Source organism: Ranitomeya imitator, chromosome 3 (assembly GCF_032444005.1).
Source record: "Ranitomeya imitator isolate aRanImi1 chromosome 3, aRanImi1.pri, whole genome shotgun sequence".
NCBI classification, from domain to species: Eukaryota; Metazoa; Chordata; class Amphibia; order Anura; family Dendrobatidae; genus Ranitomeya; species Ranitomeya imitator.
In genome coordinates this window covers 339,609,561-339,629,658 of record NC_091284.1, presented here as the reverse complement: position 1 = coordinate 339,629,658, position 20,098 = coordinate 339,609,561, and the positions used below count along the sequence as shown (strand labels likewise).

Here is a 20,098-nt window from a genome sequence, read left to right as displayed (position 1 = left end):
GTCACTGTAATCATTACAACCTGTACTATAAAACTATACCTTTATTCTGCAAGGAACGCAAAGCAAAGTATACCCAAAAATTGTACAGGTGAAAAGTTTCTTTTATCACAAAAAAAAGCCCTTATATTAAGGAAAAACTTAAAGGGAATCTGTCGCCTCATTTTTCATATACAAGCTGCGGCCAACGCCTTTAGGGGCTTATCTACAGCGTTCACTTTTTCACATAGGGCCTGGTAGGTTTGGCTTTATTTTTCCTTTAAATGCAGTTTTTAAATGAAGGTCTTTATTATTAATGTTTACTTTGTGTTATCTTTGTCTTTATATTTAAATTTGTTTGGGGATCTGAAACATTTAAGTGTGGCAAACATGTAAAATAAATGGAAATAAGGACAAACTGGACAACAACTTTTGGGGTCCAATTTCTCCTGTTACCCCTGTGAAAATAAAAAAATTGCGGGCTAAAAAATAATTTTTTAGGAAAGAAAATTTTTTTATTTTCACAGCTCTGCATTCTAAACTTCTGTGAAGCACTTGGGGGTCCAAAGTGCTCCCCGCACATCTAGATTACTTCCTTGGGAGGTCTAGTTTCCAAAATGGGGTCACTTGTGGGGAAGCTCCAATGTTTAGGCACACAGGGGCTCTCCAAACGCGACATGGTGTCCGCTAATGATTTGAGCTAATTTTCATTCAAAAAGTCAAATGGCGCTCCCTCCCTTCCGAGCCCTGCCGTGCGCCCAAACAATGGTTTACCCCCACATGTGAGGTATCGGTGTACTGAGGAGAAATTGCTCAACAAATTTTAGGATCCATTTTATCCTGTTGCCAATGTGAAAATGAAAGAATTGAGGCTAAAAAAATTTTTGTGAAAAAAGTACTTTTTCATTTTTACGGATCAATTTGTGAAGCACCTGGGGGTTCAAAGTGCTCACTATGCATCTAGATAAGTTCCTTGGGGGGTGTACTTTTCAAAGTGTTCATTTTTTCCTTCCATGTTGATTTTGCTGCTGTGAAGCACCTGAAGGGTTAATAAACTTCTTGAATGCGGTTTTGAGTACCTTAAGGGGTGCAGTTTTTAGAATTGCGTCACTTTTGGGTATTTTTAGCCATATTGACCCCTCAAACTGACTTCAAATGTGAGGTGGTCCCTAAAAAAAAAATAGTTTTGTAAATTTTGTTGTAAAAATGAGAAATCGCTGGTAAAATGTTAACCCTTATAACTTCCTAGCAAAAAAAAATTAGTTTCCAAAAATTGTGCTGATGTAAAGTAGACATGTGGGTAATGTTATTTATTAACTATTTTATGTCACGTAACTCTCTGGTTTAACAGAATAATAATTAAAAATTTGAAAATTGCGAAATTTTCACCAAATTTCCATTTTTTTCACAAATAAACGCAAAAATTATCGACCTAAATTTACCACTAACATGAAGCCCAATATGTCACGAAAAAACAATCTCCGAACCGCTAGGATCCGTTGAAGCGTTGCTGAGGGATTACCTCATAAAGGGACACTGGTCAGAATTGCAAAAAATGGCCAGCTCATTAAGGTCAAAATAGGCTGGGTAATGAAGGGGTTAAATATTTTTCTGTATTTTCATGACTATGAAATTTGTACATTCACACTGAAGGCATCAAAACTATGAATAACACATACTGTGTGAAACAACTGAAATTATGTCTGATATTCTAGATTCTTCTAAATGGCCACCTTTTGCTTTGATGACTGCTTTGCACACTCTTGGCATTCTCTTGATGAGCTTCAAGAGGTAGTCACCGGGAATGGTTTTCAATTCACAGGTGTGCCCTGTCAGGTTTAATAAGTGGGATTTCTTGCCTTATAAATGGGGTTGGGACCATCAGTTGTGTTGTGCAGAAGTCTGGTGGATACACAGCTGATAGTCCTACTGAATAGACTGTTAGAATTTGTATTAAGGCAAGAAAAAAGCAGCGAAGTAAAGAAAAACGAGTGGCCATCATTAGTTTAAGAAATGAAGGTCAAGTAGTCCGAAAAATTTGGCAAACTTTGAAAGTGTCTCCAAGTGCAGTGGCAAAAACCATCAAACGCTACAAAGAAACTGGCTCACATGAGGACCACCCCAGGAAAGGAAGACCAAGAGTCACCTCTATTTCTGAGGATAAGTTTATTCGAGTCACCAGCCTCAGAAATCGCAGGTTAACAGCAGTTCAGTTTAGAGACCAGGTCAATGGCAACTCATTGGTTGCCATTGCCAACCAGGTCAACTCATCTCTCACCCACAGAGCTCTCCACAATTCTGCACCGCCTTATATCTCCTCTCTCATCTCCGTCTATCGCCCTACACGTGCCCTCCGTTCTGCAAATGACCTAAGACCAACATCCCCCGTAATCCGAACCTCGCACCTCCGTCTCCAAGACTTCTCTCATGCTGCGCCAGCTCTCTGGAATGCACTTCCCCAGATGATCAGACTGATACCTAGCCCCGACCTATTCAAGCTCGCATTAAAAACCCATCTCTTCAAACAAGCCTACCACATCAACTACTCAGTAAACTAACTTTGTCCTGTTCCCTCCTTCCAAATATTATCTGCGTGTGAATCTGCCCCCTACTATTCATCTGTCTCCACACCCTCCATGCACACGATAACTGCACTTGATACTTGACTATTGCACTTAGACATGACCGGATCATGCAGCTTTATATGAAAATCCCTATTTATTATAATTGCCAGACCTGAAATAACAAGCACTTTTCACCTATTGTGTCCCCCCCATTTCCTTGTAGATTGTAAGGTTAGGAGCAGGGACCTCACCCCTAATGTCACTGTTTAAATTGTCTTAACTTGTACTGACTTTATTGTCTGTACATGTCCCCGCTTAATTGTAAAGTGCTGCGGAATATGTTGGCGCTATATAAATAAAAATTATTATTATTATAATGGCACACAGAGTTCTAGCAGCAGACAGCTGTTAAGAGGAGACTTTGTGCAGCAGGCCTTCATGGTAAAATAGCTGCTAGGAAACCACTGCTAAAGACCGGCAACAAGCAGAAGAGGCTTGTTTGGGCTAAAGAACACAAGGAATGGACATTAGACCAGTGGAAATCTGCTTTGGTCTGGAGAGTCCAAATTTGAGATCTTTGGTTCCAACCACCGTGTTTTTGTGCGACACAGAAAAGGTGAACGGATGGACTCTACATGCCTGGTTCCCACCGTGAAGCATGCAGGAGGAGGTGTGATGGTGTGGGGGTGCTTTGCTAGTGACACTGTTTTTGTATTCAAAATTGAAGGCATACTGAACCAGCAAGGCTACCACAGCATCTTGCAGCGGCATGCTATTCCATCCGGTTTGCGTTTAGTTGGACCATCATTTATTTTTCAACAGAACTATGACCCCAAACACACCTCCAGGCTATGTAAGGGCTATTTGACCAAGAAGGAGAGTGATGGGGGTGCTACGCCAGATGACCTGCCTCCACAGTCACCAGACCTGAATTCAATCGTGATGGTTTGGGGTGAGCTGGACCGCAGAGTGAAGGCAAAAGGGCCAACAAGTGCTAAGCATCTCTGGGAACTCCTTCAAGATTGTTGGAAGACCATTCCCGGTGACTACCTCTTGAAGCTCATCATGAGAATGCCAAGAGTGTGCAAAGCAGTCATCAAAGCAAAAGGTAGCTACTTTGAAGAACCTAGAATATAAGACATAATTTCAGTTGTTTCACACTTTTTAGTTAAGTATATAATTCCACATGTGTTAATTCATAGTTTTGATGCCTTCAATGTGAATGTACAATTTTCATAGTCATGAAAATACAGAAAAATCTTTAAATGAGAAGGTGTGTCCAAACTTTTGGTCTGTACTGTATATCTATATATATATCTATATCGTTATTCCGATAATTAACCTAACCTATTTAAATTGCCCTATGTTGGGAGAGTTTATTCTTGACATTATTTATGCAGTGCTCATGAATGTTCAGCTGTAAGAGTTAGAGGAAACTTCTAGGCAAGTGTGAAAAAATTCCAGGAGTCAGATATCTCATGCGTTTTGCTCCTTTGCTTTGTTTCTGCTTTCTTGAGTAGTGTTTTGGATTTAAAGTCCTATGTCAAGTAGTCTCCACTAGAAGTAATTTTATACCCTGCTTGTGCCAGAGTTATAAAAAGCATTAGTCTTGCTTTTCTGGCAATGCCGCTCCTTTAATTTGCACAGCTAGTAGTGGAGACATAAAGAAACATTTATGCTGCTCTTGTGATCTCATTTAAATTGTTTCCAGAGGACATCGAGTTGAACTTTGAAATAGCTGGTTTCAAGAAGCCTGTAGGCTATACAGTGGTTATCGAAAGTCTACATGCCACATTTTTTGTCATAGAAAACATTCATTTCAGAACTTTTTTTCACCTTTTAATGACATCCATAATCTTTCTCAATGGCTCTGTGCAAAGAAATATTTTTGAGAGTGAAATAACGCTAAAATAATTTGGTGACCACACTTTTATGATTATGTGGTTGGGTTCAGAATTAGCCAATCACATTTAAACTCATTTGAATAGTAGTCAATACCCAGCTGCCATCATTTAAAGTGATTCTGATTAACACAATTTATATTTTAGTTCTAGTAGGATTTTCTAATAGGCATACTTCAGCATTAAAGGAGCTTCATGAAATTCTGGCAAGTAGTGGTTGTTTACTGCGTGTGACAACAATCTCCCATATACTTATGTCTGGTCTTTGGGATAGGGTGGCAAAACAGAAGCCTTTTCTTACAAAGAAACATCCAAGCCCAGCTATGTTTAACCAAAAAAGCATGTGAGAAAACGTGCTGTGGTCTGAGGAGACTAAGGTTGAATTTTTTTGGCCATAATTTTAAAAAAGCATGTTTGGGGCAAAGCAAATACTGTGCATTACCAAAAGAACACCATACCCACAGTGAAGTATTTTAGAGGCGCATTATACTTTGGGGCTGTCTATTGGCAGCTGGAACTGGAGCTTTAGTCAAGATGGAGGGAATTAAAAATGGTTCCAAATACTGTTCAATTTTGCATGAAAACCTTCAGACCTTTGCGAAAAAAGGAGCTGAAAAGGAATTTCACCTTTCAGCATGACATCTATCCTATGTATATCTCTAAATTATAAAAAAAAAAGAATGTCCTTGTCAGAACACAAATGTTTTTTGGAATTTCCCATACCTGAATTTAATTGCAAATCTGTGAGTTGAACTGAAGAGTGCAGTACACAGGTGGTGTCCTCACCACCTGACAGATTTGAAGGCTACTGCAAGGAAGAGTGGGCAAAGATTGCCAAATCTAGATGTGCCATGCCGATAGACTCCTACTCAAAAAGACTCTCATCATAAATGAAAGGGCATTTCAAAAAAGTATTAGTTTAAAGGTGTGCATATTTATGCATCCACATTATTTTAGTTCTTTATTTTTATTTTTCTACCCGAAGATATTTGTTTGTATTTCAATTGGATTGTACAGATTATGGGTGACATTAAAGATGGAAAAAAATTCTGAATGTTTCTTCTTGATGTAATTGTTTTTTTTTTACAAAAATCTGAATTTTAATAGGGGTATTTTGAATTTTTATATCCGCTCTAGACATGGATTTAAAAATACTGTATATGTAGAAAGAGCAGCAAGCTATCAGTGTGTGAAGACTGTCTAGTTGCATTAATTATTGCTATGCTAGAAAGTAAAGTAGTGCAGACCTCTATGATGGACCGTGATTTTGCAAGTTTGGTCTTGAGTGTTCGAGAATTGTATTTTTTCTCTTGGTGCTCTTAGCTAGTTATTATGAAGTTAATGCTGGAGAAACATGTCTTAAACCGGACAGCGGTGATCCAGGGTTAAAAGCCTTTAGCCATATTGGCTGTAGAAGTCAGGGGAAGATCCAAGGCATTAGGCCTGGCTATAAGTCTTGAGATGAAGAGAAGGATGAACCTCCAGACTCCAAGCCTGGAGGGGTCAGGAGACCCCTCTCCTTAGGTCTGCTCTGGGTCACTGGATCTTTCCAGAACTCTCTCTTGTCGCCCCAGAGACTGGAGGTAGCTCCTCCCATTGAACCATGGTGACAGGGTCACTGACCAATAGGATAACACTCAATTATTGTGTAAGACTTCACATTGTGAGATGACCCCTTTCTGACATCAGACGTACTATCCCGTCGAGGTGACCTGGGCCCGTATAACCATCGATGGTATAGTACGTCATATGCGATCAGCCAAGCTCACGGGGGGAGCGCGGCCGGGTGTCAGCTGATTATCACAGCCGACTCCCGGCAGTATGTGCCAGCAGCGCTCCCGGATCACTCCCGGCACTTTAACCGCCGGATCACTGCGATCAAACAAGATCTCATCGTGCCAGTGGCATAGGGAAGCATCGCGCAGGGAGGAGGCTCTCTGCGTGCTTCCTTGAGACCCTCAGAACAATGCAATGTGATCGCATTGTTCCGAGGGTCTCCTCCTGTCTCCCCAGGATCCAAGAGAGCTGTGTGGTCCTTCCGGGTCCTGCAGGGAGGTGTCTTGTCAGTGCCTGCTGAGAGCAGGCTCCAGCAAGTCTCCTGCACTGCCTGTCAGATCGCTGATCTGACACCGTGCTCTGCAAAGTGTCAGTGATCTGACACTATATAGTGATGTCCCACCCTGGGACATTGTAAAAAAAAAAAGTTAAAAATATATATATATTACTGTGTAAAAATATTTTTAAAAACAATTCCTAAATAAAGAAAACAAATATTGGAAAAAACAATATTGTTCCAATAAATACATTTATTTATGTAAATAAAAAAAACAATAGTATATATATTTAGTATCGCCACATCCTTATGACCCGACCTATAAAACCGTCCCACTAGTTAACCCCTTCAGTGAACACCGTGAAAAAAATGAGGCAAAAAACAACGCTTTATCATATCGCTGAACCCACAAAAAACGAGCAGCCACACAGCGTCATCAGCAAAAAAATAAAGTTATAGCTCTCAGAATAAAGCGATGCAAAAACAATTATTTTTTTTTTATAAAAAAGTTTTTATTGTATAAAAGCGCCAAAACATAAAAAAAATGTAAATGAGGTATCGTTGTATTCGTACTAACCCAAAGAATAAAACTGCTTTATCAATTTTACCACACGCGGAACGGTATAAATGCCCCCTCCTCCCCCAAGAAATTCATGAATTGCTGGTTTTTGTTCATTCTGCCTAACAAAAATTGGAATAAAAAGCGATCAAAAAATGTCATGTGCCCGATCATGGTACCAATAAAAATGGCATCTCGTTCTGCAAAAAACAAGACCTCACATGACTCTGTGGACCAAAATATAGAAATATTATACCTCTCAAAATGTGGTGATGCAAAAAATATTTTTTGCAATAAAAAGCGTCTTTTAGTGTGTGACAGCTGCCAAACATAAAAACACACTATAAATACCCGCTGTAAATATTAACTCAATCACCTTCATCACCCACTTAGTTAGGGAAAAATAATAAAATTAAAAAAAAGTATTTCCATTTTCCCGTTAGGGTTAGAGTTGGGGCTAAAATTAGAGTTGGGGTTAGGGCTTGGATTACGGTTGGGTTAGGGGTGTGGTTAGGGTTATGGTTAGGGTTGGGATTAGGGTTAGGGGTGTGATTAGGGTTGGGATAAGGGTTAGGGGTTTGTTGGGGTTAGGGGTGTGGTTAGGGATGGGATTAGGGTTAGGGGTGTGTGGGAGTTAGGGTTGTAGTTTGAATTGGTGGGGGGGGGGGTTTCCACTGTTTAGGCACATCAGGAGCTCTGCAAACGCAATATGATGTCCGATCTCCATTCTATCCAATTCTGTGTTAAAAAAGTAATACGGTGCGCCTTCCCTTCCGAGTTCTGCCATGCGCCCAAACAGTGGTTTACCCCCACATATGGGGTATCTGCATACTCAGGACAAATTAGACAACTTTTGTGGTCCAATTTCTCCTGTTGCCTTTTAGGAAAATAAAAATTTGGGGGCTAAAAAATCATTTTTGTGGGGAAAAAATTATTATTTTTTTTTTTTTCACAGCTCTGCGTTATAAACTTTAGTGAAACAATTGAGGTTCAAAGTTCTCACAACATATTTAGAGAAGTTCCTTTGGGGGTCTAGTTTCCAATAAGGGGTCACTTGTGGGGGGTTTCTACTCTTTAGGCACATCAGGGGCTCTGCAAACGCAACATGACAACCGCAGACCATTCCATCAAAGTCTGCATTCCAAAACGTCACTACTTCCTATCTCTGCCATGTGCCCAAACATTGGTTTACCCCCACATATGGGGTATCAGCATACTCAGGACAAATTGCACAACAAGTTTTGGGGTCCGATTTCTGTTACCCTTGGGAAAACAAAAATTGGGGGCGAAAAGATCATTTTTGTGAAAAAAAAAAATGATTTTTTTATTTCTACGGCTCTATATTATAAACTTCTGTGAAACACTTGGGGGTTCAAAGTGCTCACCACACATCTAGATAAGTTCCTTAGGGGGTCTACTTTCCAAAATGGTGTCACTTGTGGGGGGTTTCAATGTTTAGGCCCATCAGGGGCTCTCCAAACGCGACCTGGCGTCCCATCTCAATTCCATTCAATTTTGCATTGAAAAGTCAAACGGCGCTCCTTCCCTTCCGAGCTCTCCCGTTCGCCCAAACAGTGGTTTACCCCCACATGAGGGATATCGGCGTACTCAGGAGAAATTGGACCCCAAAAGTTGTTGTACAATTTGTCCTGTTACCCTTGGTAAAATAAAACAAATTGGAGCTGAAGTAATTTTTTGTGAAAAAAAGTTAAATGTTCATTTTTTTTTTCTTAAACATTCCAAAAATTCCTGTGAAACACCTAAAGGGTTAATTAACTTTTTAAATGTGTTTTTGAGTACCTTAAGGGGTGCAGTTTTTAGAATGGTGTCACTTTTTGGTATTTTGTATCATATAGACCCCTCAAAGTGACTTCAAATGTGATGTGGTCCCTATAAAAAAAAAAAAAAATGGTGTAAAAATGAGAAATCGCTGGTCAACTTTTAACCCTTATAACTCCCTAACAAAAAAAAAAAATTGGTTCCAAAATTGTGCTGATGTAAAGTAGACATGTGGGAAATGTTACGTGTGACATATCTCTGTGATTTAAGGGCATGAAAATTCAAAGTTGGAAAAATGCGAAATTTTCACTAAATTTCTGTTTTTTTCACAAACGCAAGTAATATCAAAGAAATGTTACCACTATCATGAAGTACAATATGTCACGAGAAAACAGTGTCACAATCACCAGGATCCATTGAAGCGTTCCAGAGTTATAACCTCAAAATGGGACAGTGATCAGAATTGTAAAAATTGGCTCGGTCATTAACGTGCAAACCACCCTTTGGGGGTAAAGGGGTTAATATATAAAGCAACACAACAAACGAAAAGTGCACTTACTAGAACACTGAAACACATATCTGAGGAATATATGAGATTAGTGAGTTTTTGATTCATTTAAACCATATAACAGCAAGAGGAGAACTTAGGAGTGAGTTGCAGTGTACAGAAGCTACTCATGGTCCAGGGTTACTTAAAGGGACGAACACACTCTGGACCGGGTCACTACAATATTTTTCCTTTTATAATTCTTAGTTACATTAAACTAGAGAATAAAACATTGAGGTAATGTAGTTTATTACCGCACTAATCATCTTTCCTTGATTTGATAGCTGCAGTGGCGACCCCTGAACGCAATACCCGTCCTGTCTCTGCTCCTGTCATCACTCACAGCCAAGTTGTTGTACAGCCTACTCCATCCAGAGAGTCTGCAACACGCAGAGTGGAGGATTCCTCAACTAAGAAAGAAGAGAAGAAACCACAAGACCAAGTGAAAGAGCCCAAGAGTTCTCCTAAGGTGTCAGTTTATCCTTTACTATAAGTCATGTGCCACTTTATGCTAGTTAATTAGTTACACAAATTCATTATATTCTTACTTTTCAATGTGCGCTGCAATATTTATCTTAACTTTTATATTTGTTATTTTTATTATGGTAATTTAGGGGACAAAAACTCCGCCACCGAATAAAGCTTCTCCCACTGTCAATGGCGATCAAGTGGAGGTTAGTTTGACAGCATACTAAATATAGAATGATACCCATATTTTATTAAGAGGAATAGATAGGATTGTGTGCGCATATCAAAGGTAGTAATTAGGGATGAGCTACACTACCTGAACTTTATTCCAAAGTTCAGTTCTGATACCAGAACTTTACTCGAACTTGAACCAGAGTCCGAACCCCATTGAAAACATTGAGGACCCAAGATTATGAGCCATAAAATTTATCTATCTAACATATTAACATAGCTATTAAAGTTGAAAGAAGACTTTAAGTCCAACTAGTTCAACCCATAGCCTAACCTAACATGCCCTAACATGTTGATCCAGATGAAGGCAAAAAAAAACCCATGTGGCAAAGAGTAAACTCCACGCTGGGGAAAAAAAATTCCTTCCTGACTCCACATACGGCAATCAGACTAGTTCCCTGGATCAACACCCTAACAAGGAATCTAGTATATATACCCTGTAACATTATACTTTTCAAGAAAGGCATCCAGTCCCCTCTTAAATTTAAGTAATGGCTTTAAAGTTGTGGGAGACAATCAATTTTTTGGGAGGGGGATATTTTACAATATCTGCTGAAGCTGAGGTCCTCAGTGATTTGCCTTCAAGAAACACACCTGGTAGAAGACAAAGTACTGTAGCTATGTTACAAAAAAGATGGGTGAGGAAGGCTTATCACTCAACGTACTCAGCCTATGCTAGGGGAGTGTCGGTATTAATCCACACTTCTACTCCATATGAAGAAGTGGAGGTTATAATAGACAAGGATGGGCAATACGTGTTTATTGTATGTAAGATATTGAATAGATTATTATGTATTGTGTCTTTGTATATCCCTCCACCGTTTTCTGGAAAAAAGATACAGGAAATTCTAGACATATCGGGGAAATGGACTGGGGTCTCGTTGCTTGTAATAGGCGACGTGAATAATATTGCAAATGATCATTGGGATAAGGGCAAACATACAGGGAACAGAGAGGAAGGGAATGTAACACCTTTTGGAAACTACATGTGGGCAATTGGATGGATAGACTTGTGGAGAGTTCGAAATATGGAGAACTACACTTACTCGTGCTACTCGGCGACGTATGGTTCCTTGTCTCGCATTGATGTGGCTTTGGGAAATGAAGGGATGGATAACTTGGTGCAGGAAGTGGAATATTTGCCCAGAGTCCTATCGGATCATTGTCCTCTGATGGTACAGTTATATGAAAAAGTTTGGGAACCCCTATTAATCTTAAGCTTAATGTTTTATAAAAATTGTTTTTTTTTTGGAACAACTATTTAAGTTTCATATATCTAATAACTGTTGTACACAGTAATGTTTCTGCCTTGAAATGAGGTTTATTGTACTGACAGAAAATGTGCAATCTGCATATCTCCAAATCTACTCAGGAATTCATGCAGAGGAACAATTACACTGTTCTGGAATGGCCATCCCAGTCCCCAGACCTGAATATCATTGAACATCTGCGGGATCATTTGAAGAGGGCTGTCCATGCTCTGCGACCATCAAACTTAACTGAACTGGAATTGTTTTGTAAAGAGGAATGGTCAAAAATACCTTTATCCAGGATCCAGGAACTCATTAAAAGCTACAGGCAGCGACTAGAGGCTGTTATTTTTTGCAAAAGAAGGATCTACTAAATATTAATGTCACTTTTCTGGTGGGGTGCCCATACTTATGCACCTGTCAAATTTTGTTTGTATGCAGATTGCACATTTTCTGTTAGTACAATAAACCTCATTTCAAGGCAGAAACATTACTGTGTCCAACTGTTATTAGATATATGAAACTGAAATGGCTGTTGCAAAAAAAAAACCAGTTTTTATAAAACATTAAGCTTAAGATTAATAGGGGTGCCCAAACTTTTTCATATAACTGTATCTCTACAATTGGGAGAACAGGGGAGGTTGTCGGGTATGGGATGGAAATTTCACCCCTTTTGGTTACGGTTGTTGGATATGGGAAAGATAGGAGAGGAACTGGAACAATTCTTTAGGATAAACGAAGGTAGTGCAGAGGGTCATATAGTTTGGGATACTATGAAGGCGTTTTTGAGAGGGATTTTATTCAGAGAAGTATCTCGATATAAGACTAGGTCTCAAAATCTAGACAAAGCAGTGATGGAGGAATTAAGGGCAGTGGAGGAGGCATTGGGTGCGCAGTGTTCAAAAGCTACGCAGACCCGCATGAGAGTGGCCCAGTCGGACGTTAATAAACTTCACATCCGCGAGGCAGAGAGACTGCGGGCATTTCAGAACGAGGCATTCTATGCAGAGGGTGAAAAAGTGGGGCACCTGCTCTCAGTGGTAGCTTTGGCACAACGGAAATCCTCGCATGTGTATGCAATTAAAACAAAGGAAGGTAATGTGGTTACACAAGGGGATCAAATTTTGGATGTATTTAAACAATTTTACAGTGAGCTATACTCCTCTAAGAGACATAAAGGTCAAGAGGAGATGGACAGGTATATGAGTGCGATTAAGCTTCCTAGATTAGGTAATGAAGACAGAGAATGGATGGATAGGCTGCTGGCAGCGGAGGAGCTCAGGGTGGCACTGGCGGATATGGCGGGTAATAAGGCCCCGGGAGCGGACGGCATTCCGGCAGAGGTGTATAAAACCTTTAGTGAAGAAATAATAACTAAATTGGATAAGGTATTTAATGAGGCGTTGGAGAGGAGAATATTACCTTCATCTATGAGAGAGGCCATTGTTGTCGTCATTCCTAAAGCTGATTAGGATGCGTTGAATCCGGAGTCCTACAGACCAATCTCACTCCTTATGGCGGATATAAAGATTTTGGCAAAGGCCTTGGCCAACAGACTAACCCATGTGATTGATAAAGTAATCCACCCAGATCAAATTGGATTTATGCCCAAAAATCTACAGCAATCAATTTAAGGAGACTATATATTTAAATATGCAAATTCCAGCTGGAAAAAGAGTAGTAGTGTCTTTGGATGCCCATAAGGCCTTTGATTGTGTAGAATGGAATTACTTGTGGTCGGTTTTGTTGTACCTTGGGTTTGGGCCTAAGTTTATATCTTGGGTGGCGTTGTTATACTCCTCTCCAATGGCAAAAATTAGAGTAAATAATAAATTATCTGATAGTTTCTCATTGCGTAGGGGTACAAGGCAGGGGGTGCCCATTGTCTCCGTTGCTGTTTGACCTAGCCGTGGAGCCCTTGGCCGCTAAAATAAGGGATGCACGAGAGATAAAAGGGTTTGTCTATGGAATTAAGGAGGAGAAGGTGTCTTTGTATGCCGACGATATTTTGTTATTTTTGGGGGACTCAGAAAGAGTCTGGATAACGCGGTGGCATTAATTGAGGAATTCGGGGAATTTTCGGGATTCAAAATAAATTGGGACAAATTGTGCATTATGCCCATTGATGAGGTAGAGAGGGGTACTGGGGAGGTGGAAATGTCCGCAAAATTGAAGGTAGTTTCAAAATTTAAATATTTGGGGATACAGATCGCCCTTCCTCTGACGAGGTTTGAAGAACTTTATCTAAGCCCTCTGTTACAAAAAACACGTACCCAAATTTCGGCGTGGATCAAACTACATCTCTCTGTAATTGGAAGAGTGAACCTTTTGGAGATGATTGTGATGCCACAGCTGTTATATGTACTGAATAATTCTCCAATTTGGATCCTGCAGAGTAGGTTCCGTAAAATTAAATCGCTGTTTGGCGAACTAATATGGGGGGGAGAAAAGCCCAAGGTTTAAACAAGAAACTTTGCAGAGGCCAAAGGCGGAAGGAGGCTTAGCGCTCCCTAACCCTTGGGTATATTTTTTAGCAGCACAATGCCAGCATATTGGAGGATGGGGGGAGGAGACGGGAAAGGGGCAATCGCCAAGTAGTTTGAGATATTTGATTGGAAAATGGCCTCTGGGTGAGAGTTTGGAAGGGGGCAATTTTTAAAACTGGGCTCTCGGTTTCCTACTGTTCTCCTAATTTGTATGGTATGGGAAAAAGTTAAACAGATTAGGGGTGTCACAAGCCTTACCAAATACTCTCCTACATGTGATAATATAAATTTACAAGAATTTTAAGCAAATGGAAGGGTTTGGGTCCTGGAGAGAGGCAGGAATTAGAAGGATGGGTCAGCTAGTTGGATTGCTCCTGTCCGACACCTGCTCTTTTACTCCAATCCCGCTACCACCCTCCGCTAATCTTCCCTCGTTTGAGGTGCACTCTGTCCGCATCTACTCCCCCTCCAACCTCCAGCTGGCTGTCATCTACCGCCCCCCAGAACTAGCCATCTCCACCTTTCTCGACCACTTCACCACCTGGCTACTTCATTTCCTCTCTGTCGACATCCCCACTATCATCATGGGTGATTTCAATATCCCCATTGACACTTCCACCTCAGCTGCCTCTAAACTTCTATCACTGACTGCCTCCTTTGGCCTCACTCAATGGTCCTCTGAGGCCACTCACAAAGATGGCCACACGCTGGACCTCATCTTCACCCACCTCTGCTCCCTTACTAATCTCATTAACACACCCCACTCCCTGTCTGACCACAACCTACTGACATTCTCTTCCCTCTCCTCTCCTAATGTGCAACCCCCACTCCACAAACTCCCTCGCAGAAATCTCAAACATCTCAACTTACAATCACTCTCGGAGTCCCTTCTCCCTCTCACAGACATAGCCTCCCTTCATGACACAGATGCTGCTGCCACTTTTTATAACACCACAATAACAGCAACACTCGATTCGGCCGCCCCGTTCATGCATAGTAAAACTCGTACAATTAACAGGCAGCCCTGGCTGACCAGCCTGACCAAAGAATTAAGACGGGCTTCCAGGATTGCTGAGCAGAGATGGAAGCAATCCCTCTCTGCCGACCACTTCACTACATACAAGCAGTCCCTCGCCAGCTTCAAGTCTGCACTCACTGCCGCAAAACAAACTTACTTCTCATCTCTCATATCCTCCCTGTCTCACAATCCTAAACAGCTTTTCAACACTTTCAATTCTCTACTCCGTCCCCCAGCACCTCCTCCCTCCCCCCTCATTTCTGCTGAAGACTTCGCCTCTTTCTTTAAACAGAAGATCGATACGATCAGAGAAAGCTTTGGCCCACAGTGCCCACTGCCCCTCTTAGCTGCCCAACCCTGCTCCTCCAAAACCAGCTTCTCCACCATGACAGAAGATCAGCTCTCCACCCTCCTGTCAAGCTCACACCTCACCACCTGCACGCTTGACCCGCTCCCATCCCACCTCATCCCTAACGTTTCCATGGTCTTCATCCCAACCCTAACGCACCTCTTCAACCTCTCACTCACAACAGGTGTCTTCCCCTCATCCTTCAAGCATGCCAAGATCACACCCATCCTCAAAAAGCCCTCCCTCGACCCATCCTCTGTGTCTAGCTATCGCCCGATATCTCTTCTCCCTTATGCCTCCAAATTGCTGGAGCAACACGTCCATCTTGAACTGTCCTCCCACCTCTCCTCCTGCGCCCTCTTTTTTTTTTTTTTTAATTCGTTTATTAATTTCAGAATAAAACAAACATTACACAGATTGCATTTGTCATTGTCAGTTATACCATAGGATACAGATAATTACAGAGATATATCCTATCCAAAATTTACAGGGGTAATACATTGTGCATGTTAAATCACTAGTACCTTATGAAATACCTATTATTAACTTTAACTACTTTAACCATCTATAGTAAGTCACCAAAAGGAAAATCATACGCAAATCCTGCTCTGCAAACGATGTCCCCAAAACCACCCATCCATCTCCCCGCACACACATCTAGCCAGTGTAGATTATATAGTATGATAAGAGGAGTTCCATCTACCCCAGATCTTTTCAAATTTACCTGGACATCCTCTATTTTGGTATAGTGTTTTTTCATACGGGATAATCGAATTCACCAAATCCATCCAAGCTCTAAGAGTCGGGGGGGAACCACCCATCCATCTTAATGCCAACACCTTCCGTGCCATGAAGAGTGTCTCACGAAGGAAGATCCCAGTATAGTGATCCCACGTTTCCGCATCCCATACCCCGAATAAACAGGTCAATTTCTCAAGTGGGACAGGAATCGACAATAAAGATGTTAGTAGTGTCGTCACCTCTTTCCAGTAATGTAGAACTACCGGGCACCTCCAAATCATGTGAATAAAATCTGCATCATGTGTACGACACCGTAAACAATCTGACGAGAGGAGGCGACCCATTTTGAAAAGTCGTGTCGGGGTCAAATATGTCTGGTATATAATATATAACTGGGTCATCTTACTGTTTACTGAAGGAGAAACTTTAGTTGGAGATTCCAAAATTTCCTCCCATTCCTCCCCCAGTACATCAGGAAGAAGTTCCTCCCATTTCCCTTTGATAGAATTGATGGTGGACCCATCTCCGACAGATAATAGATATGTATACAAAGAGGAAATGAGTCCTTGGGGTCCCTGCGATTTGAGAATGCCTATCAGAGGTAAAGATGAAATCGCTCGACTTGTACCAACACTTCGCATGTGCGACTGGAAAGCTGACCTTAGCTGTAGATACCGGAAAAATTGAGACCTCGGGATGTTATAAGTTTTTTGCAGTTGTTCAAATGATACAAAAAACCCTTGGGCATGTACGTCACCTACCGAGAGAACACCACATTAGATCCAGAAATCAGTAGATGGGTGATTCAGTAGCTCTGGGATACAACTATTATTCCACAATGGCATTTCAGCTACTATATCTACAAATTTAATAACTCTTAATTTGTCTCCATATTAATCTTGCCAATCGGAGTAAAGGTAGTAAACGAGGAGTACTGACTTTCTCTATCTCCAAGAACCCTCCTGCTCCCTCTTTGATCGGTTACAATCAGGCTTCCGTTCCCATCACTCAACTGAAACTGCCCTAACTGCCCTCACCAATGACCTACTAACTGCCAGGAGCAAGCGACACTACTCTGTCCTCCTTCTCCTGGACCTGTCTTCTGCCTTTGACACTGTGGACCACTCCCTTTTGCTACAAATTCTCTCATCTCTTGGCATCACAGACTTGGCCCTTTCCTGGATCTCGTCATATCTGACAGACCGAACATTCAGTGTCTCCCTCCCCCATACCACCTCCTCACTTCGCCCGTTGTCAGTCGGTGTTCCTCAAGGCTCTGTTCTAGGACCCCTACTCTTCTCCATCTACACTTTCGGCTTGGGACAGCTCATAGAATCCCACGGTATGCAGTACCATCTCTACGCTGATGACACGCAGATCTACCTATCCGGACCTGACCTCACCTCCTTACTTACCAAAATCCCGCACTGTCTGTCTGCTATTTCAGCCTTCTTTTCTGCTCGCTTTCTACAACTGAACATGGACAAAACAGAATTCATCATCTTTCCCCCATCTCACTCTACCCCTCCACCAGACCTATCCATCAATGTCAATGGCTGCTCACTTTCCCCAGTCCAACACGCCCGGTGCCTCGGGGTGATCCTCGACTCTGCCCTCTCCTTCAAGCCACATATCCAAGCCCTTGCCTCCTCCTGCCGTCTCAAACTCAAAAATATTTCTCGGACCGTGCTTTCCTTGACCGCGACACTGCAAAAACGCTAGTGCATGCCCTTATCATCTCCCGCCTCGACTACTGCAACCTCCTACTCTCTGGACTCCCCTCTAGCACTCTGGCACCGCTCCAATCCATCCTACACTCTGCTGCCCGACTAATCTACCTGTCTCCCCGCTATTCCCCAGCCTCTCCCCTATGTCAAACCCTTCACTGGCTTCCTATCACCCAGAGACTCCAGTTCAAAACCCTCACAATGACATACAAAGCCATCCACAACCTTTCTCCTCCATACATCTGTGACATGGTCTCCCGGTACCTACCTACACGCAACCTCCGATCCTCTCAAGGCCTCCTTCTCTACTCCCCTCTCATCTCTTCTTCCCACAACCGCATCCAAGACTTCTCCCGCGCTTGCCCCATACTCTGAAACTCTCTACCCCAACACATCAGACTCTCGCCTACCATAGAAACCTTCAAAAAGAACCTGAAGACCCACCTCTTCCGACAAGCCTACAGCCTGCAGTGATCCTGAAGTTACTGAACCGCCGCGCAACCTGCCCTACCCTCTCCTAGTGTTTCATCACCCCTCCCCTGCAGACTGTGAGCCCTCGCGGGCAGGGTCCTCCCTCCTTATGTACCCGTGTGCCTGTTATCTGCTCATGTTTAATGTATTTGTCTATATTTGCCTCGTATTCACATGTAAAGCGCCATGGAATAAATGGCGCTATAAAAATGTATAATAATAATAATAGCTAATGGGTCAAGGGAGACTTAAGTCATTCGTTACAAACATAATTCCAGTTATCACATTTAAATTTATATCATTATAAAAGAATTCAGCATGCGTATCGGTCGCAATGTCGGAGAAATCTTATTGAGATCCAGATATCACGCTGGCTTCCATTTTGGAGAACAGCGGGACAAGGGGGGCAATTTCAGAAGTGTATAGAGATTTATTATTCACCTTTCTAGTTAAACATCCCAGCAAGTCTAGAATGAAATGGGAAGCTGAATTGGAAGAGATAAATGATAGATGGGAATCTATTGTAGAATATGTGCCTAAGATCTCTAAGAGCGAACCTGGGAGGATGTCTCAACTATATGTGATTCATAGAGCTTACAGAACTCCCGATAGACTGTTCAAGATGGGTTTGAGGTCTGATTCCGAGTGTCCACGATGTTCGCAGGAACGGACAGACATGTTACACATGCTGTGGCATTGCCCTAGATTGTCTGCCTTCTGGACAGTTGTATTGAATCGGATTGAATTGATATATAGGTGTGTAATTCCCAGAGACCCTTTTGTCTGTATATTAGGTTATGTGGAAGAAATAGCAGCAGTATCTATGGTTAAACTGGCTATTGCTAGACTGTTATTCAGAGCAAGGAAATTGATAGCTCGGTTCTGGATCAGGGAGGAGCCTCCGACTAGAAGAGACTTTCTTACGCAGGCGGATCATATAATATTATTGGAAAAAAGTATATATACTAAGAGAAATAAACTCCATGTATTTCAAAAGATATGGCAACCATGGATGGAATGGAATTAGATTCGTGGAGAGGATATATAATGTTATAGATGATGTTCATACTATACAATTGTATTTGGCTTGGGGAAGGAATATTAGATGGGAAATGAGGAAGGCACTAAGGGGGTCTCAAAGGGAGTGGGGGAAAATGGGGGGGGGGAGTTTTGTTCATAAAATATATGATTACCGTATATACTCGAGTATAAGCCGAGATTTTCAGCCCAAATTTTTGGGCTGAAAGTGCCCCTCTCGGCTTATACTCGAGTCAATGTGGGTGGCAGGGTCGGCGGGTGAGGGGGTGAGGGCGCTGAGGTATACTTACCTAGTCCCAGCGATCCTCGCGCTGTCCCTGCCGTCCCACGGGCTTCTGTGCTGCAGCTTCTTCCCCTCTTCAGCGGTCACGTGGGACCGCTCATTAGAGATATGAATAAGCGGCTCCACCTCCCATAGGGGCGGAGCCGCCTATTCATTCCTCTAATCAGCGGTGCCGGTGACCGCTGACAGGAAGAGCTGCGGCACCGAAGACCAGGCAGAGGGACAGCGCGAGGATCGCCAGGACTAGGTAAGTATAGCATATTCACCTGTCCTCGTTCCAGCCGCCGAGCGTCGCTCCATCTTCCCGGCCGGCGCCTCCATCTTCCCGGCGTCTGCGCTCTGACTGTTCAGGCAGAGGGCGCGATGACGCATACAGTGTGCGCGGTGCCCTCTGCCTGATCAGTCAGAGCGGAGACGCCGGGAAGATGGAGGCACCGGAACGAGACGCCGGGAGCTGCAATCAAGGGAGGTGAGTGTGGTTTTTTTTTTTATTGCAGCAGCGGCGGCAGAGATTTCTATGGGGCACAATGAACGGTGCAGAGCACCGTATATGGCACAGCAATGGGGCACAATGAACGGTGCAGAGCACCGTATATGGGCACAGATATGGGGCACAATGAACGGTGCAGAGCACCGTATATGGCACAGCAATGGGGC

General features: G+C 42.3%; 1 protein-coding gene across 16 annotated transcripts in view; it reads left to right on the top strand.

Moving 5' to 3' along the window:
* LOC138669913 (protein 4.1-like) overlaps window positions 1-20,098 on the top strand; it is a 405,915-nt gene that overhangs the window by 236,680 nt on the left and 149,137 nt on the right. For all 16 annotated transcript variants that reach the window (XM_069756785.1, XM_069756784.1, XM_069756783.1 and 13 more), the window contains 2 exons: window positions 9,664-9,848; window positions 9,994-10,053. In XM_069756785.1, coding sequence (XP_069612886.1) covers window positions 9,664-9,848; window positions 9,994-10,053 — 245 coding nt within the window. The remainder of the gene's footprint in view (window positions 1-9,663; window positions 9,849-9,993; window positions 10,054-20,098) is intronic.